General features: G+C 42.1%; 1 protein-coding gene across 1 annotated transcript; it reads left to right on the top strand.

Annotated features, from left to right (window-relative positions):
- The first annotated feature begins 1,190 nt into the window (after positions 1-1,190).
- Positions 1,191-12,012, top strand: ppm1da (protein phosphatase, Mg2+/Mn2+ dependent, 1Da). The gene is made up of 6 exons (XM_034701390.1): positions 1,191-1,856; positions 4,935-5,163; positions 5,267-5,391; positions 5,795-5,976; positions 6,056-6,280; positions 8,105-12,012. Exons 1-6 carry the CDS (start codon positions 1,355-1,357, stop codon positions 8,477-8,479), a joined length of 1,638 nt encoding a protein of 545 aa, XP_034557281.1. The 5' UTR covers positions 1,191-1,354; the 3' UTR covers positions 8,480-12,012.
- The last annotated feature ends 250 nt before the right edge of the window (positions 12,013-12,262 follow it).

Here is a 12,262-nt window from a genome sequence, read left to right as displayed (position 1 = left end):
CCTGAACTGTTGAGCAGCTGAAATCTTCTATCAGGCAAGAATGAGGTACTTTAAGCCTGTTTGTTTGTTTTGAAACTTTGGGAATACACACTATGATCATCAATGACATTAATCATGGGACATCAGAGTAACCAAGATGTATGGCTGCATGTGAAGCCTAATCTTAAAGCCACACTGCTTGTGCTATTTGTTGTCGACCCTAGTTGTGTTTCTCTCCTCTCCTCTGGGAGAAAGTCTCTATCAGTGACCTACAGTACAAACGTGACACCTAGTGGACACATGCTGCATACTCTTAACCCCAGAACTGGTCGTGCTGTCTTTGCATGTTTCATTTCTAAACTACCCTCTTGGCTCTGCCTCCCCTGTCTTTTAATATTTAGTTGCAGACTTCTTGTTGTGTGGTGGGTGGTGGGAGCTGCTAAGGGCCAGGTGCTAGAGTAGGTAGTACAGGTGTTGTCACTGCCTGGAGCTTGCATGTATGGAACCTGGGTTTGTTAAACTTGATAACCCCAGTGATGTGCTGGCTCTCACTCCCCATCTGTCCTTTCTATCTCAGGCTTTGGGGGACATTAGGAGTCATGGGGTAGACTACTAAACTTACTAGTACAGGGCATAGTGGGGTGGGTTTCTTCACTGAAGCACTCACCCTTTCTTTCAGCACAAGTAACTTGTGTTTATCTCAAATACAAAGTAAATACGTGCATTTTAATTTTTTTTATGGTATCACAAAAGTAGCCATACCAAGCCTATATAATATGTGTGAGTGAGCTTGTCCCTTCAAATGTTTTTAAAAGCAGACTGAAGGTGCATCAGCTTGTAGATGTTTTGACTTATGACTTTTGTTCTGAAATTCATGATACATTGTCATCTTTTAGAATTCTTTGTTGTTTGTCTGTAACTTTGTTGGAACGTGCTGCTGCTGATCTTGGCCAGGACACACTTGAAATAGAGATACTTAATCTCAATGTGGTTTTCCTGGTTAAATAAAATGTAATAAATACAATTGTGATTCAAGTGGGAGGGGGGGGGGGTGGTCCATGCCATGCACTTTGGAAAAAAAGAACATATCATAACTCCAGTTTTACTTTAATGCAACTTAAAATAATTAAAATGGGACTTAATTTAAACATGTTATCTCTCCACTGCCCTGTATGTGGCGGTAATGATCACAAACCGCCATTAAACAACAAAAAGAAGTAGAAGAAGAAGAGTAGGTCTGACGTCATCGCGTTGGAGCATGCCTACTACGCTCCAACATAAACAAAGGCAGGACGCAACGCTGCATTAAAGAGTCCTCTCCTTTAATTTATATGATCCAGGAACCCTCAATCCGTACTACAGGAACCAGGGAGAGATGGAGAACGCACTTCTGATGAGAGTGAGCGTTTTCACCGACCAGGGAGGAAGGAAGTACATGGAGGATGTGACCGAGGTCATCGTGGAGCCCGAGCCGGGAGAGGATGAGCCTTCTGCGGGGGAACAGGACGAGGGTCGCGGGGGAGACTCAGCGGCTTGGCACACGCACGGGGAGAGTCTGGGCTCCCTGCAGGTCTCAGACGCGTCATGTGACCCGGTACCGACGGAGGACCAGAGTCAATCAGTGGACCCGCCGTCCCCGGGAGGAGAGAGTCCCACACGAGCCCAGCAGAGCCCCGTGAACCGGTCCCGCAGGTCCGTGGCTTTCTTCGCGGTGTTTGACGGACACGGGGGTCGGGAGGCGGCCCAGTTCGCCAGGGAGTGTCTGTGGGACCTGATGAAGAAGCAGCGCGGGTTCTGGTCCGACTGTGACCGGGAGGTCTGCGCTGCGATCCGGAAAGGATTTGTAGCCTGCCACCACGCGATGTGGAAGAAGTTACGTAAGTTCAGAACACTTCTCCAAGTTACAACTTACTTATCGATACATGGGTCACGATACATATCGCGATACCGTGCGATACTTCACATAATGTACCTATAATGTGTAATAAGAGATGAGGAAACTTCTCTCTGTGTTATTCAGTTCACTTTTTAAAGGTATCTTCGACTTCCAGGAGAACATTTGGACGTTTTTTTGTTACATTTTTAACTTTTGATCATATTATTAAAATTCAAACAACAGCGATACCTGTTACAATACAGCGGTAACTAAAATAGATGTCTAACTACCAAGCTACGGTATCTCTTTCTGATATGGCTTCATTTTACATAACAAAGGAAAGAATCTCAACAGTCTCATGGAGCAGATTGTTGACAATGGATGGGCATTTCAAGCAAAAATACTCTTCAATAGTCATAAAGTATTCACCGATTATTCAAATAGTCATTGCCCCCCGACATAAAGACAGAGACACCTTCAAAGACTGCAAATTTATTGTAGGTATGATGTATGTACGAATATGATCTACATATTCTTTTTTTTACCTCTAAAGTTTGTATTTGACCTAATTTGTTGTTTATTCGGTTGTTTAGTCTGTTTAGTCTGTTTGCTGTTATTCCTCTTAAAGACTCAGTGATATATTCAGCCTGACGACATCACGGTGTGTATTTAAGGACAGTCCAAAAGACACAGTCCCCTCTCTGCAGTCCTATCAATGTAAATCAGAAAAATAACATTTTTGAAACGGGCGAAAGTGTCCGTACGCGTTCACCTCCGTTATTGATGTGCTAGCCAAAAGTCTTCTGGGCCACGCCTTCTGCCCCCTGGTGGATTATCGGCACATTGCACATGTGCAAACGTATTCCGTTCTTTCAAGGAAAAGAAACGATCACAGAAATGACGTAGAGGTCTCAAAAACTTGAGTATCAGATGTGATATGTTGGGGATCAAGCTTTATTTGTGGCCTACACCTTAAAGATTTTACAGTTAGCTTGAATGAAACATGGATTTAGACAATTCTGTTATTACGTAGACGTTACATGTATCAGGCGAAAAAAATTAGACCGTCAATTTGTTAGAACTAGAATTAGTTTGGTCATTATTGAAATCCTAAATGTTTTTTTATTGGGCTAACTGTACGTTCATGTGATGTGGGAGTAATCTGAAATTCGGTTCACGACTTTGTAAACATACTGAAGGCTTTCTCAACGCAGGAACAACTCAAGAAGTCGGAGATAGTTTTGGTCACAGAGCAAACAGACGTGTTTTAAACATGGCAGACCAAGGTACACGTTTACTTGAACCTCCAGCGAGGACCTGTAGTGTCGCTTTTGGCGCCCCCTTTTGAGCAATAATGCACCTTTCATCTCTTTGCTGATTTCATCCCGTAGATGTGTAAGCCGTGCTTTTAACAAAACACTCATCCTGCTTTCTTTTGAGAGTCAAATGTATTGATCAGGGAGAATCTCTGCAGTAAGTAATGCACAAGATTGGTTACTGTAACCACCGTATGTGACACTTAGACAGAGATTAAAACTGATGCCTCTGTATGACCCACAGAAGGAAACAACACCATCAACATAAAGACTGACTTTAATATGATGTTATTTCTGAAGTCTGAAACCACTGCTCAGGGTTGTCTTAGAAGCAGCTGAGATCTCTACACAGGAGCTTTAATGGTTAAAGGAAGAATAACAACTTAACTCTTGGCTCATTTGATAAGCCTGATTTAGTAAAAGTCGTATCTGTCCGTTGCTTTCTTTCCAACCCGGGAACTCCGAGCATCCGTAAAGCAAGCAAACACAGCATTAGCCTTCAAGCCTCTAAACAAAGCAGCCTCGGCACTCAGAAGTACATCATGTCCACACGTTAGCTTCCCGTCCTCACTCCACCACAGTGAGCTTTGTCTTCTCCTCGCTGTGCGTGTGACAGCTCCCTGAATGTGGAGGCAGCGTCTGTGCTCTCTGCTCCACAGAGAAACACTCAGGTGGACATGCCCCGACATGTCAGCTGTTTAACAGCTGGTAACACACAGCGTGTACACACACACAGTGTGTGTGACTCTGATTACATTGTTAGGAGTGGAGAGATGGGACTGTGTCTTTTGGACTGTCCTTAAATACACAGCGTGATGTCGTCAGGCTGAATATATCACTGAGTCTTTAAGAGGAATAACAGCAGATAAAAACAGAGTGGTGGTTTCTATCACTCCTCTGTGCTGTTAGTTATATAGGTCAGTGTGCTTCAGTTCAGTGTGCAGAAGCAGTTTATCATTAAGATCTGCAGAGGCAGGGTTTCTGAAGGATACAGGGTTTGTCAGTGCTGATTTGTTTTCTTCAAGATTGGTTTTATTGGCAAAACACAAACTTTACAATACAGGTCAAATATTCAAACATCTTTTTATGTTTTATATAAATAAAAAATAAATAAATATAATAAAATGATAATAGCAATAACAATACTATATATACATTCATACATACACATAAAAATAAGATTAATATAGAAGATAATAATACAATAATTTAGTACCAATAAATAAACAGGTAAAGAGCTGAATAAATCAGTAAATATGACAATGATGATTACATTAAGAGTAATAACAGTATTAAAATAGGAAAACATGCAAGTAATAATATTAATAATAATAAAAGTAACAGTCAAAATAATGGTGATCAATGTATGCTCAAAGTAATGATTAAAGATCATGAAAAGAAAGTAAAAAAATGCATATTAATGTAATTAACACACATATCTAGTTAGACAGTGCTAATTTTAGTAATAGTTAATGTTACATCTTATAGATGTTCCAGGGGAGGTGAAGATGGTGATGCAGAATGAGGTGCCCAGCATGTTCCCTGGTAGATCCAAGCAGCCACGGCTTGTTTCCAACCATGGATTTTTGTTGAATGCTCTCTTCTCTCTCTCTCTCTCTCTCTCTCTCTCCCCATCTCTCTCTCTCTCCTCAGCTGTTTTTATCTCATTAAAGGCACCAAAGGTCTAAATATTAACTGCAGAACAGCAGTAAGATAACATTAGCACGACATGACTTCTCATTTTCTCTCTGTTGTATCTGCAGCTGAATGGCCAAAGACTCTCACAGGCCTCCCGAGCACATCCGGCACCACAGCCAGCGTCGTGGTCATCCGAGGAAACCGCATGTACGTCGCCCACGTTGGGGACTCTGCGGTGGTTTTAGGGGTCCAGGATGATCCCACAGACCCGTTCCTCAGAGCAGAGGAAGTCACGCAAGACCACAAACCTGAGCTGCCCAAAGAAAGGGAGCGGATTGAAGGTCTGGGAGGAAGGTAAGGCGTGATACACAAGATGTTTAAAAAACGCTGGTGTGAATAATCCTGAATCCTCTCTGACTCTTTTCTTTGTTGCTTTTCTGTTTTCATTTTTTAACAGCGTGATTAAAAAGTCCGGAGTGAATCGGGTTGTCTGGAAGAGGCCCAGGCTGAGTCACAACGGCCCCGTCCGCCGGAGCACCGTCATCGACCAGATACCGTTCCTGGCTGTAGCTCGAGCTCTAGGTAAGGAAGAACGTACGGTGCAGCGATAACAACATGGATGTGCTGGAGTTGTGTTGACATTTTGAAGGGCGCTGTGTTTTGGTAAATATCAGCTGCAAAGGCTGCTTCAGGGGTCCGCACTGTGATTATTAAATCCTTGTTAAGACTGTGAAAAACCGATGTAATCAGGATATTATTGATCCCTGTACATACATATCGACTTGTCCACTGTGGACAAACTTCATTCAGCTCTTCAGTTTGCGTCTACTGCGTTGTTGAAAGCTACAGGAAGGATATATATAACTGCTGAAATCAAGATGACTTCACTTTCTTGTCACCGTACTGAATTTAAAGAAAAAAATGAAGACGTCGCTTCGTCCAGCCGGCCGTCATCCTGCAGCTAAGGTTCTCCTCTCTGCTTCAGGTGATCTGTGGAGCTACGACTTCTACAGCGGGGAGTTTGTGGTCTCTCCAGAGCCGGACACGTGTGTGGTGACCCTTGACCCCAGGAAACACCGCTACATCGTCTTGGGCAGTGACGGTTTGTGGAACATGGTCCCACCACAGGAGGCGATCTCCATGTGTCAGAACAACGACGAGGCGATGGTGAGTGTGAGACGGGCTTCTCTCTGTGAAACCAGTGATGTATAAAAACATAAGTACATAACGGTCTTCCTCCCTGCAGGCACCGTGTGGAGTATCAAGCGCCCGGCAGCTGGTCAGCCACGCTCTTCTGCGATGGCGGCAGCGAATGTTGCGCGCCGACAACACCAGCGCCATCGTGATCGCACTGCAGGAGTATGGTTCCTGTCAGGATGTCCTGCACCACGAGGAGGTGCTGCTCGACTTATCCAAGATCTCCCAGAGTCCTCCCACCTCCGTGTCCCGCGCTGACACTCCTCTCCTGCAGGTAAGAACACATCACACAAACATCATAATCTTTGTGTCTCTGTAAAGTATCCATATCAGGCGTCAGAGATCCGATAACTGTCTTGCAGGAATTATTTTGCAGCTTTCGTTCAAAATAACCGTTTAGAGCATCCAAAGCATCCAACGAACGAATCCTTCTCCTCAAAGCATCAACACTCCCTGTGTGAATAACAGTTATTTTACCTTGCAGACCATGCAACAGCTCTTTTATGTCATTATACGCAACACAAATATTTATTTAATCCGGTTATAAAACATCAATGCAGCAACGTTTCCTTGAATTGTCTGAATAGATATTTTTATGTGCCTCAATAAGCTTTATTTAACCGCTAAGAGGTCACCTTTCGATCACTCTTTGAAACGTTCATTTAGCTGCAGGGTGATTCAAACAAGGAATGCAGGGTTTCACGTTTGCTGTCACCTGTATGTTAAGGAAGCCACATGTTGGGTCACGTCTGTTGCTCTAGATCTGAAATGAAGAAGAGAATTTCTCTTCATGAGGTAAAGATTTTATCCTCAGCTTGTTTAATGTCGACATCGTTCAGTCTAAATATATGCTCTTGCTTTATTCGTGGGGAATCAGCAGGTTGGTTGCATGAGGCGACCTGCAGGATACGCAGAACAGATTCTGCACTCTGGGTTATAGTATGTATAAAGAACATCTTTGCTTACTGCTGTTCATTCTGCTGTGCAGCAGTGATGTTGAGTTTTTGTTTTGGTCTTAAGAAACTACCTCTGCAACTCACCACTGCACTTTTATCATATTATTTTAGCCTGTACATATTAGTCATGCCTATTTGTTGTTCTTTTGTATTTATAGCTGATGTTATTGTTATCATATTTTTTATTTTTATTTTTATGTCTTATTCTTATGCCTTGTACAAAGAGAGCACAGTTTACCTAAGTCAAATTCCTTGTGTGTTCAAGCCATAGACTGTATGAAATATGGACGTAGTATCCGTGACGTCACCCATCTGTTCCTGAAGAGCTGTTTTGAAGCAAATTGGCAGCGGCAGCCATATGGCCTCTGTCGAGCCAGTGTGACGTAAAGAGGCGGAGTTTGAGCCTCCTAGCCAACAGCTGCAGTGTTCCCACAGGCAGCTGTGCCTCTCATTGGAAGACTAGCAATCTCAATATCTTCGATTCTGCCGCGTTAGAAAGAAATTCACCCCCCCTCACAGTGAGAGGACATCGAGAAATGAGCTATCCAGACTACACTCATCTTTTATACCAGGCTGTAAACATGTTTATTTCTGCTGTAAAGATCGTCTTTTTCCCATTCATGTGTATGTGACTTCCGGTACTTCCGGAGCCAGCCTCAAGTGGATCCTCAATGAACTGCAGCTTTCAACACTTCCGCATTGACTCATATTTTTAGACTGGAGGTTGCCGCTTGGTTCAAGCAAACCTGGCCAATGAAGCTGATTCTGATTCTGATTCTGAAGAAGTCTTGAATTTAATCTTGCAAACCTCGAACAAGTTATCAAAACAAGGCAGCGAGAGACCCGCAACTTCTGAGTTCAGTGACTGAAGATAACTTATTTTTTAAAGCAGTGTGGGAGCTTTAAAGAGAGAAATGTTTAGTCCTTCCTTAGTTTAGAATTAAAGGATCTTTCTCCTTAACTTAAAGCTTTGTTTCTGGAGAAATCTTTTACAGTCTGTGCTCGACAGCAGAAGAAAAAGGAAGTACTTTAACAGGCTGGTTTTGATTCTAATTGAAGGCTAATGTGTTAAAAAAAGGGTTTACAATAGGAGAAAAGGTGATGAAGTTTGTCCTCACATCTCTTTCTTCTATCCTCTGCAGCGCCCTCCAGAGGACGACTCTCCCTCAGCCGTGTGCGAGCTCCTCCCCACCCTGGAGAGAAAAGACGGACTCTCAGGAAGCAACAGCCTGTACCACCTGACTCTGTCCGACCCGTTCTCTCTGACGCCGCTGTTTTCGAACATCACTGAGCCTTCCAGTCTGTCTGACGGCAGGACAGCAAACGCTAAAAGGACTTTAGACGGATCCCCATCGGCGTCTTCGTCATTGACGGGCTCGCGGATGAAGAGAGCGCGGCGCAGGACTGCAGACAGGCCGCCGCTGGTTCAACACAACACAGAGAAGAAACAGAAGGAGTCCAGTACTGCGTCTCCTGTTCTCCAACAGCATAACAAGAACACAGTGTGTGTGTGCTGATTAACGCACACACACACACACACACACACACACACACACACAGACACATCAACCTGCTGCCTCCTCCTCCGGTATTTCTTTCTTTGGATTCGTCACTGCTAACCTGTTTGGTGCCAAAGAGGAAGAGAAGGAGGGCCATGTGTCGAAAATGGGTTTGAGATTTTATTTTAAAGTCAGAATTATATGATGTAACTCATGTTCTTGAATTATCCTGACATACATCACAGATTTATGAATTTACTAGAAGATACAAGAGACACAAAAAGATCACATTTGAAGCACAAAAATGTGAGGGAAAAGAAACTTGAAATCTGACTTCTTGTTGCAAAAGGAAATCATAGGAAAACTTCAAAGAAATGACGGCAGCTTTATTTCTATAGCACAACATGTTCACCTCTTCATCTGAACTGTAGGAGCATTAAAATAAAAGTGACATTCAGTGAATGAAGACATGACACTGCAGAATATATCAAATAACAAATAAGACATATATTTGTTTAGATATACTTTTCATGTCATTTAAAATAATAAGACATTTTGTGATTGGCTGTAGACCCAGTTTTTACATTTATATCCAAGAAACATGTCATGGAAAAGTTTCTAAAAGTTGTTTTTATTCATCGCTCTTCCACGTTTGCAAGAAATAAGCGTTATCGGTCCCTCCCGCTCACACTCATGATGAATGTCCCCCTAAAGTTCTTGCAGTCACACATCAGCTCACCCGACTTCTTGCAGACTTTACTCAGAGTCCAGCAGGTAAACAAAGTTGGGTGAAAGTTTCAGCTGTTTGAAAACTTTATCAGTGGAGTTATATTCTGATTGAAATCTCAAAACATTTCTCACACGTGGCTCTGATCTTCCTCTCCACTCTTGAGTTTCCAAAAGTGCAAATTTATAACCCTGAAATATTTTGTTTTTGATTCCTGTCCCCTCAGACTCTCCTCTTTCTTCCTGTCTTCCTCTCCCTGATCCCCTCACGGTCGAAAGATGCCGGTGTAAATATGCATTTTATGGGATGAGTGTTGAAGTCAGCGAGCTTCTGGTTTAAACAAATCTATATTTTTATACCTTCTTGTATCGTTGAATGCTAAAGTGGATCCTCCTCACTCTCATCTCTCCCCGTGTTCAAACATATTTAAGCATCTTTGCGTTTCATTGAATCACTGGAGATTTATCTTGAATATAAACTGAAGGTGCTGCTACAGTCACAAATCATAAGCTACGACAGTGTGTATAGTGATGTATGAGTATATGGTATAAGTGTTTATACCATTTCTTTCCTTTTGATTATTACTGCACATTGTGTCCTAACACCTGAGTCACTGTGCACGCCTGAGCAGCAGGGGGCGCTGCCTGGCTGGAGATGTTGTGGCGTTCTTTTAATGTTTACTTTTAACAACATTTTAAAAGAGTTAGGAGAAGTTTTGAGTACAATGTAAAAAAAAAAAAGAAGTTTTTCTGATACGATGACCCACACATTATCTCCTGCTGCTCAGACGAGCCGTGTGTCCGAGGTGTTGAATCCATTTTAAACTTTTATAACTTCTAATGAATTATCACACTTTTTATATTCACTACCTGAGAGCCTGCTCCACTTCTTCCTTCATCAAACCCTCATCTTCCTCGTCTGTGAGATTGCCCCTTTGTGCAGAAGATGTAATGCTCTGTTTCGCTGAGTCGCTCTAAAGCTGAGACTCTCTATGGTTCTGGACACAAACCTGATGTTTACAATGTTGATGACTGCCAGGGTCGTAGTCGAGGCTCCAAACCTTGACCCCAGAAGTCCCTTACTTGAGGATCTTTGAAGAGAGGAGCTGTTTGGCTCTGGACTGACCGTGTGTGACCTTTTAAGATGTGCAGAAAACACTGATCCTGTCAGCGTGTCTGCAGATTTAGCTTCAGACTGTGCGTCGTGTGTACACGCTCGCTGCTCCGCTCTTAAAGGAGAGATTCATTCATCCACTCTGCTGGATTTTAACCAACAAAGCGTCTTGGACCCAGCGGTTGAGTCGGTTTAGAGGCGGCTTGCAAAGTCCAAGTTTTCTTGGGTTCATCCTGGAGGAATGTGTGCCAAAGTTTGAGCTTGTCTGCGTCTTCTCCTCAATGCTTCCTCTACATATCGAACATGTTGCTCTGGTCTTGCCTGTGTTTGCTGTAAAAAGCAACACTCAGGATTTGTGGCGCCTCTTTGGGCATCCTGGAGTCGATCAAGACAGCACACCTCCAGCATTTGCAGTAACCTCAATATTTTTTTTTCCCCCAATGCAGTCAATTCTCCAGATCAAGTTCAATTTCAAGTCCAAAGTCCTGAAACTGTCTTGAACTTGAGCACTACGGCGCTGCCGGTAAACATGATGTCATGCTGTCTTTGTTCGGCCGCCACCCTGAGAAGAAGAAGAATCACTGCATCACGAGCAGCTGATCCTCACAGACAGAACCGTCTCACACACCTTATCTTGTTTAGTCTCCGTGCAGGAGCCGTTGAGTCTCCTCTTTGTTGGGCTGATTAAGAGGTTGTGTTATCATTGTCCCTCCACGCTGCAGCTTTATTGTTACTGATGTATGCACAAGGCTCTCGTGCACAAACACACTCTGCATGGACTTTATATGAAAATATTTTTGCACTATTTTAGTGACCTTTGGAAGAGGAGTCGTTTCTGATGTGACCTTTAAAAATGTGCAGCGAGGAACAGATGAAGATCGGAGCCAGAGAAGTAAACGGAGGATGTTTGAGTCGTTCTTTAAACTTGTTTCTCTTGGAGTCGCCTCTTTTGTTTTTGTGCTCATCAGAAATGTTTGATCCACATGAGAAATATTCCCCACAAGAGATTAACGTCTGTGACACAGATGACATCAGTGTTTTTGTATTTTCTCTGAGCTAAGTGCAATTTCTAACAGAAATAAGTAGCATTACGACCAGGTTCAAAACTCCTGTATTATGATGTTTGAAGATGTTGGAGCGACGATGATGTTCTCGTTCATCGTCTCTGCATCCCTCTGTGATTTATTTGATACTCCTCTGAGAACATCCCTGAATATGTTTGTGTATCTCTGGAGAAACTGAGCTCTGATTCAGACGGCTGCTGTGCTAACAGCATGAAGTGCATGTGTACAGAGTAAATGTGAAAATAAACACTTAAATAGAAATGATCCTTTTAAATAAAAAGCTCCCTGAGGAAAAGTCATCTCTATGTTTATGAGAAAATGGTGCTTCAGTTTTATTTGAATGCCTCTTGCTTGTTTTTTAAAATCTTTTTAAAAACTGTTCAAAGTTAGTCTGAACTCTAATATGTTCACTTTGATCCCATCAGAAAATACCAACAACAGTTCATTTCTTTTCCTTTTGTACAACATGTTGTTTTCTTTTTGTATTGTACAGTTTTTGTTTTTTTCATGTTCACAGACAGTTCTCACATGTCCTGTAAGTTTCTGTTTACCTGAACTCTGCCTTGGAAAGTTTCTCTCTTTATTCTGCAGTTTTCATTGATTCCTACATTTTTCATGTTATAAATTAAAACAAGCATATAATGTTATCTTTGTCTGTCATGTGTTTACACTAACTGTTTGATACATTCATGAAACGCAAATATTTATATTTTTTTCTGTCTTTACCTACATTTATATGTCAGCTAAGCCTAATTTAAAAGAAAATAGATATGTTTAAAAAAATAGTCAATATTATGGGATATAAATTGAGATTATGATATAATAAGATGTAATTATGAAATGAAAATTATTTGTAATGCAATCAGTAATTAAATACTTCATTAGTTAATGTTTAAT

This window comes from Notolabrus celidotus, chromosome 14, assembly GCF_009762535.1.
Source record: "Notolabrus celidotus isolate fNotCel1 chromosome 14, fNotCel1.pri, whole genome shotgun sequence".
In the NCBI taxonomy this organism is placed as follows: Eukaryota; Metazoa; Chordata; class Actinopteri; order Labriformes; family Labridae; genus Notolabrus; species Notolabrus celidotus.
Note: the sequence above shows the minus strand (reverse complement) of the source record. Positions and strands in the feature narration are given on the sequence as shown.